General features: G+C 36.8%; 1 protein-coding gene across 12 annotated transcripts in view; it reads right to left on the reverse strand.

The window, feature by feature from the left end:
- The window catches only part of USP34 (ubiquitin specific peptidase 34), a 136245-nt gene that overhangs the window by 12184 nt on the left and 99548 nt on the right, over positions 1 to 24513 (reverse strand). For 8 of the 12 annotated variants that reach the window (XM_063331208.1, XM_063331206.1, XM_063331205.1 and 5 more), the window contains 26 exons: positions 23824 to 23970; positions 23679 to 23735; positions 23501 to 23578; positions 22667 to 22761; positions 21497 to 21669; positions 20747 to 20900; positions 19312 to 19390; positions 17730 to 17783; positions 17539 to 17634; positions 15900 to 15964; positions 15726 to 15801; positions 15574 to 15621; positions 14708 to 14839; positions 13182 to 13262; positions 11884 to 11969; positions 10530 to 10698; positions 10371 to 10445; positions 9635 to 9786; positions 9166 to 9214; positions 8959 to 9063; positions 8791 to 8835; positions 7265 to 7369; positions 4653 to 4800; positions 3007 to 3641; positions 1892 to 2049; positions 598 to 676 (listed from right to left, as the gene is read on the reverse strand). In XM_063331208.1, coding sequence (XP_063187278.1) covers positions 598 to 676; positions 1892 to 2049; positions 3007 to 3641; positions 4653 to 4800; positions 7265 to 7369; positions 8791 to 8835; positions 8959 to 9063; positions 9166 to 9214; positions 9635 to 9786; positions 10371 to 10445; positions 10530 to 10698; positions 11884 to 11969; positions 13182 to 13262; positions 14708 to 14839; positions 15574 to 15621; positions 15726 to 15801; positions 15900 to 15964; positions 17539 to 17634; positions 17730 to 17783; positions 19312 to 19390; positions 20747 to 20900; positions 21497 to 21669; positions 22667 to 22761; positions 23501 to 23578; positions 23679 to 23735; positions 23824 to 23970 — 3141 coding nt within the window. The remainder of the gene's footprint in view (positions 1 to 597; positions 677 to 1891; positions 2050 to 3006; positions 3642 to 4652; positions 4801 to 7264; positions 7370 to 8790; positions 8836 to 8958; positions 9064 to 9165; positions 9215 to 9634; positions 9787 to 10370; positions 10446 to 10529; positions 10699 to 11883; positions 11970 to 13181; positions 13263 to 14707; positions 14840 to 15573; positions 15622 to 15725; positions 15802 to 15899; positions 15965 to 17538; positions 17635 to 17729; positions 17784 to 19311; positions 19391 to 20746; positions 20901 to 21496; positions 21670 to 22666; positions 22762 to 23500; positions 23579 to 23678; positions 23736 to 23823; positions 23971 to 24513) is intronic. The other 4 variants (XM_063331211.1, XM_063331213.1, XM_063331210.1 and 1 more) reach the window with 1 other exon arrangement.

The raw sequence follows: 24513 nt of genomic DNA on the forward strand, positions 1-24513 counted from the left end.
GGCTTACCCTCTGTCTTCGGAACAGGCAAACATTTTCCTCATCTTTTTACTACTAAAGAAATCTTATTAAAGACGACAGGGGTGGAGAAAGCCAAGTCTGATTTCCTGCTACTTGCGCCACCTCTTGCTACTTGCAACTTTTTCAGTAGACCTCCTTTTCTCTCCATGATGAGCCTCAGCGCAGTGTATCTATCCTTGACATGAGATGACACATCACCCTTTTATTTCTCAATTGATTTCTTGATCATCTTTCCTATTTAAGCTACATCCCCTTCTAGTTATCCTACCAAATCACCGTTATCAACTAACCTGTTATCTTTAGCCTGCATTAAGATTTGCATTGCCTCATATTTACTCACTTAACCTCCTGCATTAGTGTTTTGACAAGCAAAATGTCTGGTCAGTCTTTTTTTGTCCTTCCTAACATCTGTAAGATTTTAAGGTTTTACAGTACGCCAGTACTTAATCGATATATTTCTGATCTTTATTTTAAATGATACCATATTAAACCAATTTAAAGCAAACACATTGTCAGGAAGGAAGCGACGACTCGATAAGGAAGCGAGGTGTTCATTATAATTAAATGTCAGTCTTTACCTCAGTCATCAGAATCAATCCTCTATTAAACACAACAAGAAGTCTGTCTTCATCAGATTCTAATAATATTCTGAAGGCACTAGGAAAAAAATTCAAACATTGAGAACACTGAAAAATACGTATCATCTTTTCACAATTCATACAAATGCTTAAAATTTTATGCTTGTGCTGTATGTTGGAAAATCCTTACAGAAGAACAAAGAAACCCCAAAAGGACATAATTATTCTCCTCATTTTTCCCCCCGCTTTTTCATTTAAAAACGCCTCTGATGTCAACTTCCTTTATGTTATCGAAAGTAATTTATAAACAACCATTACAGCAATATTTTCCAAATGATGTCTGCAAAAATGCTAAAACCCGAGGAGAATAGCGTACTTCAAAAGACAGAAGTTTGTGCTTGTCAAATGATGTATTTAAATAGGTTCAGTTAAGCGTATGTTTGGACTTTTAAATGTATGAAAACATTTCGAGCAGAACAGAAAATAAACGATGATGCATAACTACTGAACCATCCCTCTCAACGTAACAATTCTTCCAGAGCATCGGGGAAAATCTGGTTGTGCGCCATGAGACATGACGGGATGTGACCCCTTCGACTTACACCCATCATTTCCCCTTCTCACAAGAGTCTTTCAATGCATCAACAGTTGCGTTTAAACCCCCGATATCTGATGTACACGCACAAGCAATTCATAGTTACGCTGAAAATACCCAAGCGAAGTTTCAGATGTACTAGATAGACTAGGAATGAAAAGCCATTTGAAGATACGATACAATAAAACTCTGTCCCACAGGCACAACTGCTAAAAAACATTTCTGCCCCAAAATAACATGTCAACAACAGCAGCTGCAATTTCTGCTTTGCCCACCTAGGCTAAGCATAGTAGGCTGAGAATGGAATTTCATCTGAATTAGAACAGAGTGATTAGGTTTTAGGTTTTTTTCTAGGGGTCTCCTGACGCAATTTTGTCATAGCGGTTTTTTTTGAACCCTAACAATATGCAACTTGGTTTACACCTGTTTATTGTGAAATATTTGCTTAGTTTCTGAATTTTCATCTGATGAAACATTCTAAAATAAATTATATTCACTAACAATGGATCTTGAAAAAAAAAAAAGCATATAATTGAAACTTTCTGTTTGCTTACTTCTGAATAAAAGTATCCCCAAAACTTTGTGAAAAAACCCATGAAAATAGCAACACTAATTTTAATTGTACTTCACATCTAGCAAAATATCGTTCTTATTCAACCAGGATTAGATTATTACACTACGACTTCACTACTAACGTACCTTATTAAAGTAGTCCAACAAGACCGTCCATCCAAGCAGCGCAGGTAACAGCTTATGGTTGTTTTCTTAAATTGCTTTATGTCTTCTATCTCTTCCTCTCTCATCTCTGGTCTCTGAGCTACAAACAGTTGCATGAGGTTAAACAGCTCTTCTACTGCCTAAAACACACAAAAATATTAGGTTAGAGTCATCTCTCTCAGTATGCTGGGGTTTAGATCTTATTTGTATTACTTATTGTGTATTATTTCAACTAACACTAGAATAAACATACATGAGCGAATTTAGACGGGGATACATTTTGAAGGATTACAACAAAGTTATAAAATCAGCAGACATTTTAACCTTAAAAAATTGAAACTAAATGGTTCTTAAAAACTAAAATTCCTCTACATAGTAAAGAAAATCTTTGTATTCTTTCTGTCCCTGTACACCTATAAAGGACCTCAAAGCAACATTCACTCAGTAATCACACACAAATGCATACTCGGCCTCTTAAAAACTTTGTAAGCCTGTTTTTCCACTGTTCCACATGGACTATTTTAACTCGTATCTACTCTCTAGTGCAAGCATCAATGCTGTAGAGACAGTGCAACAACTCCCCGTGTGCCGAGGCTTTGCAAAAGGTACACCAGTGTTCCCAAGGTGAGCACCCGGCCACCCTCCCACCCACGGGCTAAATCCTGGCCCTATTCCAGAAACCGAAAGCAAAGAGGAAACTCTCTGGGAATTCCTCCAACTTAGCGTGTTAGAACACAACGCGCTTTCTTGAGACCACCGTTAAAGGCTACTCCTTGTTTCTTAGGACCAGACTGGTGTACAAATTATTGTAGAACAGTGGAAACACCAGTGTCTGCTTCCAGAAAAAAAAAAAAAAAAAAAAAAAAATCTCTCCAACTGCTATGTGGCAAGGAAAAAAATCCAAAACAATCCCCCTACAAAGTATAGTAATCTGATCTAAACATATTATTAATTACTTATACCAGGAAATCAAAATATAACACTTTAACCACTTAGATATTACATAGGTCTTTTAATCTCTTGCATTAAAAGAGACGTTTGGTAAGAGAGGAAATATTAATGATGGAACGGTATTGTTCCGGTATCGATCTACTTACTCCTGGGTACTGACTGGCATGTGGCGTGAGATTCTTAAAGGCCCACTGGATGTTCTGGTGAGAAGCCAACTGCCTGGTGAAGGCAGGGGACTGCTCACAGCAGAGGCGCAGGATGCCGTAGTAGGCAGGCAGCATCCCGCGGTTAAAGAGCACCACGTCCTGATCGTCGTGGTCTGCGAGGATGTAATTGAAGGCAATGTTCTTCGTCACCACGGGATTCTGGACAATAAGGCGTACGTTCTCTGGACAGTCGACACAGACGTTATACCAAAAAGACAGCAAAGCCTGTTTATTGTGGTTGGTGGCTATAGCCGGCTCGGAAAGTTTAGGCTGGAAAAGGTTCCATAAGTCCATGAAGTAAGTAGAAAACATGAGTTTCTCAGTTTTTGAGATCAAACAGTACGTCATGAAACTGAAGTAGGGCACAAGTTTTGTAGTGCCGTGAACAGCAGCATCAACATACAGCTTAGCTCTGGAAAGAAGGCCAAGAAGCACATTGTAGACTTGATGGAGAACTACTGTAGTATCTGGACTGAGAGGCAGATCGCGTGTAGGGATGTGCAAAGAGCGAGTTGATCGGAACATCTGACGGAAGGAATTGCTTGGAATAAGCGACACCAAGAGATAGGCTGCGGCTTCAAACAAAAACAGACCTGTTACACCTTTGGAAAATGACACACATGCTTAACAGTCATTTAATCAAAAGTTAAATTACATTGTGTGTTCCATTTACAGATTTCAAAGCATTTTAGAGAATCTGGTATTACTATAGTCACACTGGAGATGAAAAAAGAAATAATCAGAGTGGATAAGGTTAGCATGTTAAAAGTGGCGCCGAGATTTGCTTTCAGGCCTCCTTACCCCACATTCCTGTCTGCTGCTTAGTTGCAACTACTGTAACACAACGTGTCCCATCGCAGAAATACAGACCCAGATGTCTTCTATGACTAAACTCCGTACCACTTGATCAAGACGTCATTACCTCTTCAGAGAGGTTTACAACTGGACTCTGTTGCAAAGCTGTACCTCCAGTTTCCACATCTCCCTCAACCACAGAAAACATATTAAAGTCCAGCGTGGCCTGTTACTATGCAATCTCCTTTATATAAAAATTTAGGGGCAGAAAAGGCTGAAAACGTGATCTTGGCAATGGCCTGGTAGTGGGATTCCTGGCAGAAGAAACTAGAGAGCCAGGACACCCTGGAGTCAGGGAGAAGCACAGACGACTTCTCCTTGACCCACAAGATCGAAGGACTCAACTACAGATCTCCCCGTGATGGGTAAAAGAGGAACACGTACTACTCCTACCAACAGTACAACTATGTGATGGAAACTACTGAGAACCTCTTGGATTACTTCTTTTTCTGCTTTGGGTTTTCCTGGATCTTGTAGATTAACCACAAAAGATAAAGAAACTAGTAATGTATTATTCAAGTTACAAAAGGAAATCACGGTTTTCATCAAAACCAGGTAGCATGTCTTGATGAGGCACCACAGTTGCATTAATATTTTAAAATGCAGCAATCCTAAAACAAATGGAAAAGGAGAAGAGAGGAGTACAAAAGCACACATTTCATTTGTGACAGGAGTACCACATACACAGTAACTTGCTGCAAGAGAAGAATAATTTTCTTCAATTAACTTACAAGTTCTCACTCTAGGATAGTTGTGTGCCAGAAGAAAACGTTCAACCCAGTTTTCCATATTTTGCAGCACCCAGCTGTGAGCTAGTTTGTTTCGAGGTGTTTGCACAGCCAGCCAATCCAGGCACTGAGATGGGTTGTATTCAATGACCTGAAAGAAGAGCGTAAAAACCAAAAAGAATACATTAACCTTGATACTATGTACTGTTTGTATTAAAAAACCCTAAAGAAAGCCAATAGGCTTTCAAATATTTTTTCAAAATCCCACAGGGCTATCAAAGCACCTACAAGACGGAGGTGCTCTGGCACACAAAGAAAATCCTCGTTAAAATGTCACTGGTTTGTGCTTCTGAATCTCATTCAGAGCTTTGGAAAGTTCAATCTGAGTCCAGGAGTTACTCTACGTATCCTTTCTGCATATTTTGAGATCCTTAAGAGTTGGAATGCTAACGACACAGAAAACTGAACAATTTTGTCTTTATAAACAAATAAATATATTTTTTTAAAATAGCTAAGACAAAACCTTAACACCAAATCAGTATTTCCACACAAGTTATATCAAAAGAACAGAAATGGCATGCAAATATGTTCATATAGCTTCACGCTAAGGACAGCTATTATGTTTTTATGAATATGGAATTTCAAGGAATAAATTCGTCCAGTGCTTTTCAAAAGTAATGAAAAGCCTGTGGAGTGCTGTTGTACAGTTATCAAAGCCTTACAGATAACAAGGAGAAAATGCAGCTTCCTGTGCCTTTCTGGTTCTGTGTAGTTAAAAATTTGTTGACGTATTATTAGGCCAATAAATGCAGTTTGCCCATTTGCTAGTTTTTAAGAACTGTCTTGGTTTTACCCTGAGGTCCAGGTGCCCAGACAAGGAAAATGGAACTCTACCTATTTAAGGAACCACAGGCAGTAACTGAATTGCTGAAGCTGTTCCCAACTACTCTGACCCACCTGAAGAACATGAGCAGTTGACAGGACCAAATCTCCGCTTATAAAATTTTAATCTCCATTTAAAAATAAACACATTAAGAACAATCTCCTCCCTTTTTTTAGAAATGACAAATTGATCTGTGACGTTTCCTTGGTAATAGCCGGAGGGTATCTCCAAGAAAGAGACTATCATCATTCACTGCCTTCATCGCTCAATCACTTTTTAATGACTTCTAGAAACTGAAGTGCCCACAAAAGTACATTCTACACCCTAAATTTGTCTGCCTACGCATTAACCATTGGGCCTCTCATCCCTGCCTACAGCATTTACATCTCTAGACCGGTGTCAACGAGGGAAGGATAACAATGCTGGCGACACCGGACTGAACTGAGGACTCCTGCTGCTAAAGGCCTGGCTTTCCAAGAGAAAGCCCTCACTGACTCGCCTCCTCTGAAGGTTCTGTTTGTGTACTGAGAAGGAGGAGGGAAATAAGAGAGGATTGCTTAACAAATTACACACATAAACTTTGTAGCTACTTACTGAAGAATGAAGCACACGCACTTCATGCCACAACTTGTGTATTATCAAAAACTCTCACCGAAAGGTTTCCTCATTGCTAAGAGAAATTCAAAACCTACTGTTTCCCCGTACACAGAAAGCAGCTGGATGTAACTCTTGATCGTGAGATGCGCTATTTGAACTCTCTTTACCTGAGGTACACCAGTTACAGCTAATCTATATTCAGATCAGACACCTAATAAACACTTGGTATACACCTTCCCAGATTACTTAGTGGTTCCTATCCCATAACTGCTCCCAACCAGGCATAAAATACTTTTGATCAGGAATCCATAATCTATCCCACAGCACTTCAGTGGGTAGGCCACGTTTGTACTTTACTAGAGGTCTCAATTCTACACAGTAATAATCTTTTACAACCCCCACCCCCACTTTTCAAAGAGTATTAAAGGGAATGAATGTTCAACAGCTTGTCCTCGGCTGGACGCGCTGTTCTTCAGGCAGCAATAAAGACAGCGCGTTGTGCTGGGAACTCAAAGAGCAGCTAGTTGAAGTCAAAGCTTTAATTCCCAATCTATTTCTCAGATTAAGGAATTCAGCCCTGTGCCAATTTGGTTAAAAAGTCTCTTTCTTGCTTTAGAAAGGCAAGCAAGAATGGTCCTGCACCACAGCAATTATTCACTAGATTCAATTTAGCACTATTTTATGGGTTAAAAATGTTCATGAGTATTTTACAGAGAATAAAAATGCCAAACCAGTATTCTAAGAAACAGTACATAACGTGGGAAAAAAAAACAAACTAAGAAAGGGTAAGACTTGAAAAATTTTACAATCCTTGCAAAAGGATAACTGGGAAAAATAAGAGGTATTTGCCTTAAGTAGCATTCTAGGCTCTTATAATGAATCAATTTCTCATTAAACTAAAACTTAAACTGAAATACCAGTTAACCAGAATGCTGTTAAAGTAACATTAAAATGTAGAGCAGAACTTTTAAATGTCTATTAGCTATTGCTGGTTATTTGGAAGAGAAACAGTCATTAAAGAAGTCACGAATTCATGCAGCAAGGATGATAATGAAACGTAAAAATCTTTCCATAGACATAAAAGAATGAACAAGAGAAAGACAATTTAGCTGCTGTTTTCTTTTACATGTTGTACCTCCCATATCCTCTGCAAAATGTAAGAAGCGAAGGGTGGCATTCCTGGAGGTCCCCCAGCAAATTCCATGAGCATGGTCAGCAATTTGAAAAAAGGGTTGGCTGCCTGGAAAGTATAAAATGAAAAATATCCATTTTGATCTACTTCATTTCATCCACTATTTTTTTTTTTTTAGAGGTTTTAAAATAAACTCCAAACATTTGTATAAAAATATGTTTCTGTGAACTTCTGACACATTTATATTACTTTTAATCCTTTATTATTTAGTCCGTAAATAATCCACATATATATACACCTTAATTCTACTGTGTCCACAGACGGATGCAGTAGAATTAAGCCGTTTTTTTACAGCTAGCGCAAGGCAACATGACCATACTAGCTAGGATCAGTTTAGTAGACGTATGTAGTTCCAAGGAAATAACTGACATTGTCTGAGACAGTCAGACATTATTCTGAACAAAGGGGGGAAAAATTCTGTACAGTTTTGAAAAATTCACCAATTTATCCTGTTTTACACAAATAGAAGATCTGGCTACCTCGGGGAAGCTACTGTTTTTATGTATTTGCATAACATGTAACATGGAGCCTGAAAAGTTTATCGAAAAGCAGCACATTTTGAGGGTTTACACTGATGACTGTTATTGGAATACTCTTTTCCTCTGAAACCACTGACACTTCTACTCTACCACCTTGGCTCCAGTATGAATGTATTTTACTTTTAAAGTTTGCTAAGATTCACCTGCTTTTAACCATGCTTCAATAAAGTGGTTACTTTTTTTATTATGTATTTTGCCCCTCACCAAAAATGTCTCTGGTGCGCAAGTATATGTGCAAAGCGAAAAAAGCATCAAAACCTAGCAAACGTTAGCACGGCGGGAGGGAAGGCGACTGCCACCCGATAGTGCCCATTCTATCACCCAAAGCAAAGCTGTCGTGAGAATGATTTAGTAGGTGCTTCTTTTCCACCCGTGACCACGTCTCCTCTGCTTGACACACCTGCAATTTTGCCTGATTATTTTTTGTTTTCTGACGGCGGTACACAAGAATGCCCTTGTGTGAGCAGGCACTTCTCCACTCTGTATATATTTTTCACGTGGAATCCACTCGGAACTTTCAGTACTTTTGTTATTACCAGGGCAGGAATTCATTTTCTGACTGAGAAATGTGTTTGCATGCACAGAACTGCAAAACAGTGCCCCAAAGCTTGAACAACCAGACAATAATTATGTATCTCCACTTATTCTAGCATGCACGTTTTATTGTTACCAATTTTTTTAATTCACATAGGTGGAGAACCTAGAAATATGGTTTTGGCTTTGAATAAAACTTCCATCTTAAACTGCGTACCGGATTTCTGCTTTAGAAAACTTAACATACAGTGCAGTTAGACTTCGTCTAATGTCACAAAAACTTCCATGGATCATCTTCCATGCAAGATATTTGATTGGCAAAGGATCATTTAAGTAATTTTAAACATAAAAATATTAATACAAATTATTTAATAGACAGGTAGTATGTTTACATACCTCAGGAGTCAACTTTGCTATAGATGTGAAAAGCATGGACACAATCTTAAAAACAAAACAAACAAAACTCACTTAGACTTGTGCTTATTCAGTTAAAACAATAAAAATCATCCCATTACACTTATTAGCTAAGATTTTCAACAAACAGCTATAGTTTCTGACACTTACATGTTCTGCGAGTCGATTATTGTAGCGACACAAACTGAAAATGAGATTGCACGTTTGCCTGATGTTGATACCATCACGGATATGTTGAAACAAAAAAGGAAAACCCTGCAACAAATCATAAGATATTAGTATACTACCTGCAATTACACACGTACGCAGCCGTGCGGTTTTTTTTGAGGCTTATACAGCCACATTTAAGTGAAGTACCTTTCCTCCTGTTAATGCTGCCATGTCGTTTTGTGACAAAGTCAAATGCCTAAAATACAAAAAAAACCTTTATCATTTTGCTTCAGAGATATTAAGTAAGGTTAAGATGAAATACAGAACTGTGAGTGTTCATTTATATTCTTCAGGATCACAAGATACAAAAGAAAATAAAGGTACAGACATACAACTGAACAAAAAAAATAAATATTTTGTGCTTAGACCAAATAAAAAGAGAAATTCAAATGTGGGCTACTGAATGTGTTCAAGAATTTACCCTGAGTCTTTTATTTGGTCAACAATGACGTAACACTTATCTTTCAAAAGGTTAAAAATATAATGGGGCCCATACACAAGCTCATTTATGCTGTCGAAAAAGCCCACAAAAAATCCCCCCGAACCCATAAAATCTCTAATTCCTCTCAGAACTACGCTAGAATAGAATTTACTTTGGTGTTTCAAAAGCTCTTGCCTTTCTGACCGAGACTGTTCAACCAGAAGAGCAATCAAGGCTATCATCTTCTCAAGTGCAGCAGGCCTGTATTTTTCTTCTGCTAAAGAAAGTATATCTTCCTCTTCCTCCTCTTCCTCCCCTTCTTCCTCAGAAAGTACTTCAACCTGTGGCTGAAGGGAAAAACAAAACAAAACAAAAAAAAAAAAAAAAAAGAGGTAACTTCAATGTGGACATTTTGAGCCTTAACTTCAAAGAGCCGGTATGTGGTTTTGCATAGATTCGGTCCTTTTATTCAAAGCAACTTACTAAACTTGCATGAATCAAACCAGATAAATATCTAATCACTTGATCAACATATCGAAGCATTCATTTTGCATAAACTAAATTGTATTTACAAACACAAAAGCTAGGTTGGTTGAAGCCACTATGTAACCTGATACGGTGGTCTATGTAACAAAAAAAGCAAGTAAATTTAAAAGCTTAACTTGTACAACAGGAGTAAGCAATCACTTGTTACCGTTAATAGCATGATAAGGTAAACTTTAATTGCTTAATATCTATTTCTATACTAAATAGAAATACCCAATTCAGCATCTTTTTAAAATATTATATTCACTTACACATTGAAAAAAATTGCGTGAGCGAAGCAATTTTAATTTAATAGCTCAAAGATGGCTGAAAAGAGACGACACTAATGATCACGTATGTAAAACATGAAAGACTAGTTCTCATTATACAAGATATTCGAACTTACATTTTCAGGTCCTTTAGTTCCCATGTAGAAATGGACCATTGTAGATATGGCTTGCAGCGAAAGCAAGAACTGGCTCTGAAATATGCAGATATCGAATTACTCGAAAACACATACATGCACAGACACCCCGAATTCTCAAAACTCCAAGGCTATACTCACCTCCTCTTCTCCCATTTTAGCAAATTCATACAGAAAGGCAAAGTATTCTGTGAGATGTTTACTGTGAGGCTTAACACCGTGCTCCATAATTGACAAGAGGGTCTTCACAAAGCGCGTTACACAAGAGCGACTGCCGATGTCTTCCACAGGGCCATCCATGTCATCCGAACTGAAAACAAAATAACAAAGTCCGGTTTAGGTATTTCACACAATACACGGAACAGAAAATCATCTTGAACCAGTCCAAAAATATAAAAATTCAGAAAAAACTTACTCTGTCCTACTCTCATACTTAGATGTCTAACACTTTCTCTTGTGCCAAGGATAGCCTAGGTAACAACACGGCTTAAAGTAAGGTAGCATCGGTCACTCAAAATGTTGAAAGGTTAATAAAATTAGTATTCTCAGTCAGGAAAAGAATTCTCAAAGATACAGTATTAGGGGATCTCCTACTTAAAATCATCTTCTTCAATTGCATGTCAAACTTCCTGAGCTTCAAGAAAGACCGCTGTTACAGCTCATTTTACTGTGGAACTAAGGAACGGCAGTCTCCTAAACACACAGGCAGAAAACGTGCGCTTTTAACCTTATTCACCTACTGAAAGTTGGATCTTAGCACTGAACAAAACAAGTGACAGAGTCTTTTAAAGACGGGCTCCCAGAAAAAATTAAATTCTATGTTTTGCCATGAAAACTGTATCTTCATGTCCTGAATTTTGTTATGGCAGTATAGTATTACAAACTCTGACATTTTTCCTCTGGAAAAGGTTATTATCAGAGTCATAAGCTGAACGCAAGAGATGAAAGAAAAAGCACTTTCTTCTTCTTCTTCTCATTATGTATCAAAAAGAATAAATATTTCATAATTGGACACAAAGTGACAGTTTTCGTGATAATTAGCAGCACAAAGTAGAATCCAATAGTTTCTTTTCTACTGTTTGACAAAACCTGTGATTTAGCTATAAGAGACAAGACTAGACTCATCTCCAACCTCTTTTACTGGGTGTACAAATAAAATTTGCACCTTTATGCCTCTGGATCCAATTTACAATCTACTTCTCATGTATAAGTAGCGAGATTTACACCTGCAGCATATTACTGGCAGTGAAAAGAAAGACTATGCGGAAAATCTAGTCTAAGGGAACAAATGTTTCAAACAATATATCTTTAGACACTGGGTTTTCCAACCACAATAATATTTTTGAATAAATCAGAGCATTTTGGGTAGAATAATAAATAATGATTAAACCAGTACTATTTTAGCTTTACCAGACCATTCTGAATAATTCATTAAACAAAAGGGGTTGCTCTAAGGCACGTAATAAATAGAAGTTTTCAGGTGTTATAATTTTACCAGTCTTCCATTCCTGGCTGGAGATAAAGATGTGCATGCACTGGCCTCAGTCTCTGTATCACATGAATACACAACCGCTGGAACATCTGCAAATGCAGAAGTAAATGAACTCCACATGTTCATTCTTTTACATATATGTCAATACACATTTTCTAAGCAAAGGATATTCTGTCTCCAAGCACCACTTCCAGCTCCAGGTGATTCAAAGTCAAAGCTGAGATCGAGACGCCCACATTCCATTTCTCGGTGTACTGACACGTCGTATTTTAACACAGTAGTCAAACCCGGTTTTAATAAACAGATCTGATGGAGGAACCCTAAAACCAGTTTTTAATAATGCTGTGCACTGGACACTGCTAAACATGACTTAAGACTGCTGCTCATAAACACTGTTTTTTCTTCTATCTCTGTTTTCTGAAATGTTTAGATAATTTTGGCAATTTTTTGTTTTATTTGGCCCCTGGCTATAAGAATTTACGTGAAAATTTTAAGGAAATTCCTCCCTGTAATTTTTAATTTGCAAAACATTCCTCAAGGATTAGAGCTTTGCCTAAGATTTTGCATAGATTTTCGCTACGAAATATAATCTTTTAATGATGCGTTGCATACAGGAACTATGTATGGTTTTATATGGAAATATTAATAATAATCAGAAACCCAACTGAAGGATTCAGGTGAAAGAAAGTAATTGCTAAAGTTTTTACCTAAACAACTTGCAAAGAAAGTGTAACTTGTAAGTGAAACTATTAATAATATTTGTATCTGTGAATATCCAAACGCTACTAGGGCTTTTTTTCAATTTTAAAATTTTCCAGAAAAGGCTACTAACAAAACTTTGTGGCGTGATATTATAAAATTAAATCTACTCACGAGAAACAAATGCAGAAGTTTAGAATTGAAGCTTTGAGGAGTACCGAATGTACTTTTTTTATTATTATTTTCTGAATGTGTATCTTGATGCATTATAGTTGAACCCATTCAGAACGAAACGTTTTTTATGTAAAGTGTTGAAATTTGTAGAGATGATGAGGGAGCTGTAGAAACCTTAACTTGCATCTATTGTGACATTTTGTGATCCTAACTGTACGACTGTGGCACTATATTGATATTGATTTTGTTTCAAACAATCACACTCCCATGGCCAAACACATTCTCTGAATCATCCGCAAAAATGGAACAGACGACAATTAGAGGTATTAATAAAAACTTTCACCATCACTGTATGTGTCATAATAATTGTCCATTTCTGCTCACGGGTTAAGTAGGCACTTGACTTACAAAGGAACATCTTTTCTTACCTGTCTGACAATCTGATTGGGACACTTTATTAGAATCTGCATTGGCCACCAATCATCATCAGCCATACGATCCAAAAACCACTGCAGAAGATACATACTTTGTTAGTTTTGTTCCAAACTTGTTCTAGTCCAATCTTCTTTTTGCATGATATTAAAGTCTGAAGAGAAATTGGTGTTACTATTATTAAGGAATAAGCAGGTTTTAATCCAAGGGAAATCTAAATGTCTTCCGTGCGTGAGAATAAAGGAATAAAGATCAATAGCATAAACAGAAATATAAATTTATATCCAGTATCTTCTTATCCCTGTGTTACGATGCCATTGTTCAATTACCCGGAAGGACGTGCTTATCCTGAAAAGTTACGTCAACAGAATAAAAAACAATGCTTACAATGAAGCATAGGCTGAAAAATCTTGCAGAATAGGGATAGGCTTAAATAAGAATGTAGATCCTGAATTAGATCCCTTTTGCAGTTTAACATGTGGAAAAGCCTTACTACCTCCAGAGACAGAAAAGGTACAGAAATAACAGAGAATGATTCATTCAAAGTTAGACTCAGCAAATAATACAGCTGAGTATTCTGCCTCCCAGAATTTTGTTTTAGTCACAAGGAGAGACAGTTTTCAATAAAGAATCCAAGTTCTTCCTTTTATTTTAATTATACCTGAATAGTCTTTACTATATTAAATGTCTTCACTCATTTTAAGCATCTTAGAACCACACGATACTAACAGAACTGCATCACCCGAATACCAAGTGTTACACAACCATTTAACAACCTCGAATCAATTTATAAAAGAACAATTAATTTTATTAATTTCTACTGAATAAGGTCTACTCCAGGGTACAGTACATATTGGGGTCCTTGTACATTTAAACTATCACAGAGAGTTTATCACAAACTTTTCTTCAGTATCTCAAAATTGATTTTGCCAACGCTACAGCGAATTCTTTCTCTGTGGTTTCTCAGTCCCTCTCAACTACGTCCCAGACACCTTTCACGCAGCGTCCTGAAAAATTTTATATAAAAACATTCCTCCGTTTTTTTTTCCTCCTTCTTCTAAGAGTTTCAGTCTTTCTACACATTGGGTTCAAGATCCAGAGCCTCACAAACCAGGCGCTGTATGGATGTGTTTTCAGCGAAGCCTGACACGAGCTGTTCTTATTCCCTTTCTAAACCTCTCCATTGCTCACTCTCCATTTATCTCACTGCCCTCTTCCCTTGGATTCAACTCCAGGCGCTGCCATTCTAGTCCTTAAACGTGGCGCTGTCTTTCCGTTTCTCTTGTGTGATTTCATTTGAACATCTCTTAATTACACAAATCAGTATGCAATAACCAATTGAACTAAGAGGTTGTGACACCACGTCTCTCTTATTCCTGTGACAAAGTGATTTTGTCTGAAAGTAAAAGTCAAAGTCAGTCCCCAGAATCTGCAGTAATCAGAGAGGATGAATTGCATGTCACAGTGCACAAGTACGCCAAATACAGTAGTTCATAATCCAAAATATTCCAGGGATACGAACCTCCAGGAAAGTTAAACAATATATAGAAAGTTGGTTTGTACTTTGCTGAGTTCCTAAGTCACTTACTTCACAAGCTGCCTGACTGTTATTAAACTGTTTTGTTAACAGTTCAATCCACTGAAGCATTGTAGGCTGTAAAAAGAAACACAGAAAAAAACCTATGACTTAACATAATCAATTGCAACTTCATTTTAAACATTTCTAAATGGTAAGTCAGAACACCGAATCTTAAGAATATAGTTATAAACACTGAACCCTTTATAAACCAGTAGTAAGTTGCACCTACACAAAAATAACAGTACATAGATTGAAACGAATGCAAGGTACACGTAACATGTAGTAGCTACCCAGGGAATTCTCCCAATTGGAATTGCAACCATATTCTTACTAATCCCAGACCATTCAGAATTAATAGCATTATGCCACCACAGACGAGAAAGAAGTAACATCTGACTGAGAATAAAGAAGGTTCAGATTGAACTTTCTTGTTGTTCACGCTAGTATTTATATCTTCAAAATTCACGAGCACGACTGTTGCTCAACAGTGAACAATTCTCTCCACACCAGACTTTAACAAGCGCTTGTTAAGATGCGAATCATCCAGGAATTTTCAAATGAGAACACCACAAGAGCCGTTGTTGCCAACACTTTGCTAAGGCAAGTAAGTTAAAACCAGAACCCCCATTTTTTCCACTGTGCAGTACTTACTATAAATACATTAAATGACACCATTTAAACGTTAACTTGGTATTCTCAATGGTACTTACTACGTCTCCAAATCACACTTTTAAAATGAAAAAGTACAGACATACTTTTCACTATATTCATGCAGCTACTAAATGAGAATTTACAAGTAAATAGAGTACCTTTTCCTTTGAATGAATAAATGTCTCTAGCACAAAGGAAGTGCTTAACTGGAAAAAAAAATATAAATTGCACCATTAATTACGGAATGCCTGAACTAAAACATAAACAAGGTAAAATTTAAAATAAGCATGATGTATTTTGAAGTACTTACCTTTGCTGTCATCAGGGAAACCGCTTTTGGATCTGGTAGTGTGCTTGGGATGCTACTACACAACTGCCACATAAACCTAGAGTCAGTAATTTTATTTGTTAATTAAAATAAATAATGAAAATCTGCAAGAAGAAAAGAAGCATTAATATTACATTTTTTTTAAGAAAAACTTACCCAAAATATGTATGCTCAAAAATGTTCTTGTCTTGAAGAAACTGCATGTTATCATGCCATATCCACTGAAGAAAAAATGCTAACATCAGATACAAGAAAGCAGTTTATTTCACTACATAAGCATGATATTACGAATATTTAAATGCTTGCCATGGCTGAGAAAACAGAATTTTTTCTTAGGAAAAATTATTTCTGGAAACATTTTCTTCATTTTAAAGGATTGGCTCAAAGTTATTTTATTCCTACTATGGCGAATATTAGTTTTGCCTGCCATAGGACTGCAGAATGGAGCTCAGAACTTTCTCCTCTTTCTGTGACCTCAGTTTTACAACTGAATTACTCACATTTTTAGGCTGAAATTTTGAGAACCGGCCCAACGTGTTAAAAAAGAACCACAGTTTAAGACCATATTTTGGTGGCCGCAATAGTGTAATAACTTAAAAAACCCGAAAATCTCGCTAAACACCTCGTTTCACTGAGATGAGTTAGACTTTCCAGCAGCCTAGCTGGAAAAGGTTCAAGTCTAAAGGTTCAAGTTCTCACCCAAAGCCTGACAAGCTCTGGGAACTTTTGTTAAATTTTTTAAGGAGTAAGATTTGAGTCTTCATCGTTAAGCAGAAAAGGATTACATGCCAGGTCCCCCTCTTCCTCTCTCCAAAATGATGTTTTTGACCAAATCCATTTGTAGTATTTTTCACATATTTTAAAAGTTTAACTGTGATAAAAATCTATTATTAAGACTGAGAAGGATAAAAAGCAGAATCTGACTTGCTGGCTAGGGATGAAGAGTCTTTTTAAGTTCAAAACATAACATGTGACGGATGATAAAGCGATCCTTCTGGCCAGAGGGAGCAGGAAAACTGGCTTTTCAGGAGATAAAAAGGGAGAAGACTGTGTTACAAATCCCCTAGTGGGGATGTATCTAGCACAGGGAGATCCCTAGTGAAATACACTGCTCCTGGGAGATGGTTTTTCCAGTTCCTCAGATCATACATGGCTTAAATAGTATCTTTACATAAATAGCCAGGTATCCTCGTGCCCAGGAAGAACCGGGAGATGTAGCCGTTACTGGGATTTGTTTCCCCCACCCATTTTGCTGACACCTGGGCTACGCTGTGACTCTGGGGAGGCAGGGATCCTTTTCTGACTGATTCACTTTGAGTAAGAAGCACAAACAGTCACGGATCATAGATCACTTTCACTTGGACTTTCACAATCCCACTAGCAAAAGTGCAAACAAACAGCTGGAACTATTCTGCTAAAGCAATCTGTTGAAGAATTGAAGGATGAAAATGATGGTAGTTAACAAAAATACTGCAACTGTTCAGAAAATGTTGATAAGCACTCACAAAACCCAAACTAACAGTGTTCTACCATTTTTTACAAATATGAAGCAGAATGATTCTGTTACCTGAATTAGAAGATACAGGACAGAATGAGAAAACATCTAAAATTTACATATAGTGGAAATCTTGATTTACTTCCTATCAGACACCACTCTTCTAAGGAAGACAGCTAAATGAAACGATTGTCATCTTATTTAGATTTCATTTGTTTTCCTATATTTATTCTGATTCCTGATTTGTTTAAGATTTCCTATAGTATTTTAAAATTGGTGTTAAAACAAATCAACTTGTACCTCCAGCAATTCTGATGACACATCAAATTTGTAGTCTTTGCCATTCTCCTCCTCTGGTTCCATCCGTTTATAAAACAGCATGTAAGCACTGTGCGTCTTTAAGAAAAAAACATCTGTATAATTTTTGCTTTGAGAGATAAATCATGCAAGTAGAAATATAAACATATAACAAGCGTTTGGAAGAGAAATACCTTTTCAAAGGAGAAGTCCATAAATTTATCAGTAACAGAATCATAAGTTTTTGTCTGTCAAGAAGAAAGTAAAACCATTAATTACAAGCTTTTTTAATGGCCTGGTTATTGACAGTTTGAGATAAACGTGCAAGCAAATTATTTCACGGCATTTGTAGAGAGGCTGCTGACAATTTAGTTCTTGCTCAAAGTAGTCTTCTTTCTTTTCTTCTTCTACGGTGGCCTATTCTGATTTTTTAAAGTTGCTAAGCAATATTGTGACCCATATCTCGTGCAATTTCCTGTCTCATCCATCTCATTGACACTTCTCTTTTTTTAGGTACCTACAGGTATTTTATCCGCTTGCCAAATAAAATAATTTTTTTGCTTTATTTCTGCGTATTCTCTTTATCAGACAAGAGGATTTTTCTTATTCACAGGACTGTTTTAGTAAGAGAATGCATTATTAATAATGTGTTTTATGTAATAATATATAATTATTAAAAAATGATCAGTTCAAGCATAACCTGAGAACGTTTGAGCGTTGTTCAACAGTTATTGGTATTGATACTGTGTAGAACTATTCAGACGGATGTCAAAGGGCAGCAGGCTGACCCAAGAGACAAAGCTGCTACTGTATTAAAAAAAACCTTGTACTACTGAAAGCAAATAAAAATCAACTTCAGAAACTTTATTTTCTTACAATAAAAGGAACAAGCAAAACTATTTAAGCCTGTAGGTCCATTAGCTTGAAAATTCGCTTGCTAATATCAGAGCTCACACTTTGCTGCTGAACAAAAGCGCAGGTGTACACAGATCTGAGAGGTTTTTAGTTCAGTTCTGTCACCAATGGAAAAGGATCTGACCGTAAGAGGTTCACAGACCAGAATCTGGAAATTACTGACTCGAGGCACAGCCAAAGATCAAAAAGCCCTGTTTTTCCAGAACAGGCATAAGCTTGAAGTAATTATTCTGTCAGTCCACACTCCGAGCAAAACCATGCAAGCGAAGGATTCCTATATTAGTTGCATATTTTTTTATAAGTAAATAAATAATAGGATGATAAAAAGCAGATATAGTACAGAAACACCTCTTCTTTGGAGAGAGACCACTCATTCATTTTGATTCATTAGCAATACCTACGCTATACTTCTGACACCTGTCTTTTAAAACTCCATAAAAATATCTGGATGCATAGTCACAAATTAAATAAATATGATAGTGGGTACGGGAGAAATTAAGACCCTTCTCCTTTATCAGCTTAACTTCTGTTCTGCAGAAAGCGTAGAAAAAGTAGAAAGCTTAACGACCAGCCCACAAGCAGTCTCGCTTTGACAAGTCTTTCATCCCCCGAAGGAGGGGGAGACCCTTTGAAGAGATGGATGGTGGCGGATCAGCTATCTACTCAGACCTAAGATAAAGCATCATCTGCACAACAAAGATATCAGAAGTTTAATAAAACCCAGCTACCACTTCTAACCGTTTCATCTGCATACACAACAGATGGCAGACCAAAAGGTGAACGCTACGGAATCCTTCATGAAAGTCTTCAGAAGAGACATGGTAATGGTTGAACATGACAAAAATAAAAGTCATGACTTACAGTCATCTCTCCACCAAAACATTCTGAAGCAAGCTGGGCAGAATCAAATGGTTTTACTTCAGCATCGTTGAAAAGATACCTGTAAAACAGTCAGCTTTTGAAACAACCGCTGTTTGTCTCCAAGGGCAAATAAAGCAGAACAGACACTTAAAATGAAAGTATCCCTATTAATTTCTAATATCTTGTTTGAATCGCAGCAAACTAAAAACGGATCCCAAAAGTGAATTCCTTTCAATAAGATCAGGAAGTCACCATTTCAACATTCCTTGGTTTTCTTTTAATCAGGAGTCTCATTAATTTCCTCATTTTTCCAGCCCAACTCTGGTACAGATACGGTTTTAATGCAGCCAAGATTTGCCTTTTCCTTTTCAATTTGAGTGAAATGGAAATAAAAATTTTAAAAGGGAGATCCATTCCATATAATAGTAGAACCCAAACTGGCAGTGGATGGAGAAAAGTGGTACACTATTTGGAGCAGGGATTGGGCCACTGGTTGGAACCATTTCAAAAATGGTCCAGCTAGCTGTTCTTGAGATCAGGAATAGAGGAAATCTTGTCTCCTATTCCATGGCCTCAGCTGGGAACCTGAGATACGACCTCCAGAAATGCCTGGGAGAGCTAATTCCCTGCTTTCTTATATCACCTAGCAAGACCCTCCCTTATTTCCATGCCCACGTCTCACCTCTTTCCCAGGCTACATCCCCTAATTTTTTCTCCCTCTTTACAACCATGATTTATCCGATGTGTGCAGAAGTTTCCAAATTAGAAGTGGGATGCCATAGGTTAAATAGAAAATACTACATTGCATTTATTCAGCTTTCTATCACTTGTGTTTAAGAAGCTCCTGTCTCTTTTCTTAATCTTTGCGAAGAAAGGACAGAAAAATAAATGCTATCAAATATTCCAGTACGTCACTGTAAATTGCATCCAGGAGGAGCTGGCCAATAGGAGAAGATCACGAGACAGATAAACTAGAAAATTACATGTGAAACTAATTCCACATATAAAAGCATAATAAGAACAGATTTAGATAACCTAGGGATACAACACCATTTCTGCCACACAGGATGCAAGGAGTTTAAAGCAAATTAAAATTCAAATTATTGTTTCGCTGAAAACACACAAAATGAAAAGGTCCAAATTCCACAATCGTAAATGCAGCTGTGTGCTCACAGCTAACAACCAGATTTTATGAAGACAGTCTATTAACTCTTAGTACACGCTCCTGTTGCCCCTGTGTCCAGGGCGCTCCACAACTCTTACAGCTACACAAACTTGTGTGCTAACAAATTAATGTACTTACACCTATCCAACATCTCGTGCTTTTGAGGAGAAGCTACAGCACATATCTCTTACACAACTGCATCTGATAAAGTCAACAGGTTTTAGTTACTTAAACATAAGGAATTATCACATTTTGTTTTGCTTAACTCACCATTTGTTGTTTTTGTAAGCATGGGGATTGACTATATCTCTGATAAAACTGTAGTAATGCCCACCATCTGCTGTTCCTGTGTGAACCGTTACGCCTATCAGATCATACTCGTAACTTTCCGTTTCTTTCAAATATTCACCATCTTCCTTAAAACCTGAAAGAATTTAATACAATATTTAATCAGTTATTTCCTGAACGCCTGAACTTCAATATTACACTTTTCCTGTAGTTGCACTTAAATTTTCAAAACTCCACAACGAAGACGTCCAGAAACTCCATACCCAGAACAAGCAGCAGAGATCCCAACTCATGAAACAGGCCCAGCTGTTTTTGCAAAGCATCACTACTCAAGAGAGCAGGACTAATAACTAACTATTCCAAGTTAGCACATCTTATTTATGATAACAGTAAGCCATTTGCTGACATTCGAGCATGACCCTGCAAAATTGCAAAAGGGCAGTGACAAACTATGTAACTATTTGTAATTTCTCTCATACTTCAAAAACAAATTTAAGAATAATTCAAATCGAACAGTGCATGAAAAGAAACATAATTGTCTGTCAATTATGTCAATAATTTTCTGCTACTAAATAAAATATGTGACTTTGGGAATATAGGTTGATTAAAACTTACATTTGATTTTGTTTTCTTAAAAAGAAAATCACTAATTGTACGCATGTGTTATGTATCCAGAAAGCGGTACACAGATGAAGGAGACAAAGCCTGCTGACTTCATTTTATGAGGCATACCTTCTTTTCTGTCATTTTTTCCCATAAGGAAATCTTCAGTGTAAGGTGTCATATCCAAACGTAAAGGGAACGAAAAATGCGTATTGACTTTCTCCTTCATCATGGTTACCATATTAAACGTGTATCTCATTGTGTTGAAGCTTAAGATACGAGGTAGTTTCTTAAAACATGCCCTGAAGGATTAAAAAAATAATCATGATCTATAAAAGCTTCGAGAGTTCAACTGTATTTTCACACGGATTTTCAAGACATTTATTTCAAACGTAAAATTGGAAATCTGTTGCTAAGTCACATAAATATAAAATTCAGCTATCATAATGCCCTCGAGCAGGGCAGTCTCACTGGCAGCAGAAAGGTCCAACTCAGCCTATCGAACAAGTCTCTTTAGGCTATTGTCATGCCTTGGAAGAAACATCAAATATGCTCATATGGCACGAACGACAATTTTTTAAAATGATATCATAAAAGGAGTCGTGAACGAATTTAACAATGCAAACCCTCTCATCAGACGGAGTTACTATCTTGTAACGGACAAATTTCAGTGGGGAACGTACCTGGTATTAAATCTCATAACGTTCACACTAATGATTTTAAAGGAGGTTACTCCACCCGTGTCATTTATAACAGCTACAAAAACAACTATGAGGTTTTTTCATCTCTAACAAAGAAATTCGTTAGTTGCAATATAAAGACAACGTAAAATTCTTATTTAGCATTCTCTTTCTTAGCAAACTTTTTAAAATATGGAAATATTTTTAAAACTGATTTTAATTAAGAAGTTTGCGGTTACCTGTGAAACCCGAGCAATTCTGCATAACGAATAACACAAGTACTGAACAAACTCTGAAAGAATTTGATCTTTTAAAAATGGGAAAAGTTACAGATTTGGAGAGGTATGATTTCTACAAATTTCTTTTTATTTACATTAAAAAAAGGTGACAAACATTTTACTGTTTGGGTGATCTTTTGCTCAGATACCTGGTATTCTTTGTTTCGGAAATCTGATTTCTGAGTTACGAGCTTATTTGCACGGGTACCACATCCTCCCAGGCATACACAGCAGCAAACTGAATGAAACCACAGTCCCATTTCATCTAAAGGATTACTCTAATTCAAACAGTAATTTACTAAAAAGAAACATTAGGAATGTTTAGTTGTTCTTATTCATACCTTTTTTCAGCCCGCACTTTCTTCCCACAATGAGAACATGTATACATGTTGTCACCTTCCAAGGTGTCCTTAATAGTTACTTCATCAAGAGATTCCTACATATAATAAAAAACCAAACCAAAACAAAACCATAAACTCCTCCTTTCTTTTTATCTTCGACATTTGTATCTTGTGCTTGCATGGCCTGCTTTACAAACCCCTCTCTTTCAATCTTACCGTAAATTTAAGTAACAATTCCGTAAGTTATGAAAGTAAAGGTGGCCAAAGGCATCAAAAAGTTTGCACAAAGAGCATGCATGTCAACTAAGAGAAGAGTCTGACAGGAAAAGCAGTTCCTAACCCAAACACAAAATTAAGGAACCAATTCAGAAAAATTGTACTCAATATTCCAAGCTGTCCCCAAGAATTCAAGTGCTTTAAATTCAAATTCCAAGTGTGGGGATTAATAGTTGTTTAAAAAACTCAAAAACTTAAAAATTATTTTGGTGTTAATAAGCAATAGTACATGTATATATCAAATCTTCTGACATTTACAATTCTCCCATATAAAACATGTCCATAGCATTCTTAAAACACAGAAGGGAGAAAGTGATTCCTGACTCTCACAGTCTAGAGTCATTTCCAAATGGCACCAGCTGACAGCACGTTGCATTGAAAAGATGAAACGATTTGACCAAACGACCTAGTAATATCAACCCAGAAATACACCAAAACTCGAGTACAGATACAGAAAGCATCAAGATAGTCAAGAGCACACGGTGCAGTCTCTTATACTCGACGGCACTCATTAATAATTGTGATCTATGCTACGTGTCTCAGTCTGCCATTACTTACATAAATATTCTTCATATCTGCCACCTGGCATCTTACTGTATAGAACTCTTCCGCAGTCTGACTTACATGCTCACAGTCCTAAATCGCAGTAACGAAAGAGAAGAGCAATGAAATAACTGTTTTTGAGAAGTTAAAAAAAAAAAAAAATCTTGAAAAGATAAGGGTAGGGAATACTTACCAAAGAAACAACATTGTTCGTGATAACACCTCCAAACAAACTTTTCACTGTATTTTTCTGTGAATGAATTAATACATTCTGTCAAGGAAATCTGGGCGAATCCATAAGTTTTCAAGCTCCCTTTTGCTCCCTCTTAATAACTCACCAGTTCTGGAGACATTTCTTCTATTTTTGTTATTAGGTCAGTGAAGAACTCGGTCATATCTTTCTGCTCTCCAGTGTTGAGCGGCTGCTTATCCATAGTGTAGGTTTTACAGAAAGGCCTTGGATTATACGCTTTACACTCACTTTCCTTTAGGGAACAAAATCAAGCAAAAGAAATCAACACAAATCCTTATATTTTGAAGTTACACAGGTGTACCGAACACACACACACACACACAAATGTCTGTTTTCAAAAGGATACACTTTTACATACAATATCTCCATATGCCCATTGGGCAACAAAGTTGTTTAAGTGCTGAAATGCTTCTGATCTAACGTAAAGCAGTTTTTAACGATCTGATTATCAATATTGTGATATTCATTATTAAAATACCATTTGTAAAATGGTATTAAATAATATTTAATAAATACTTAGGAAAATGAATCATTAAAATAAAAGAACTTGGCTGAAGATGCGACAATCCAGTTCCTGCATATCTGTTCAGATACAAAATCGAATATGAGGAACACCAGCCTGTTTTTATGTATTTCTGGACACGCGCTCAATTCTCATTCAGCCTTCTCTATGGTATAAAATGGTATCATCTATTCTCAACTGCATGCAGAGAAAAGAATGTGCAGCATAAAGCAATTCTTTAGAATACATGCCCCATTCCACTGCCGTGCACGC

This window comes from Chroicocephalus ridibundus, chromosome 3 (genome assembly GCF_963924245.1).
Source record: "Chroicocephalus ridibundus chromosome 3, bChrRid1.1, whole genome shotgun sequence".
NCBI classification, from domain to species: Eukaryota; Metazoa; Chordata; class Aves; order Charadriiformes; family Laridae; genus Chroicocephalus; species Chroicocephalus ridibundus.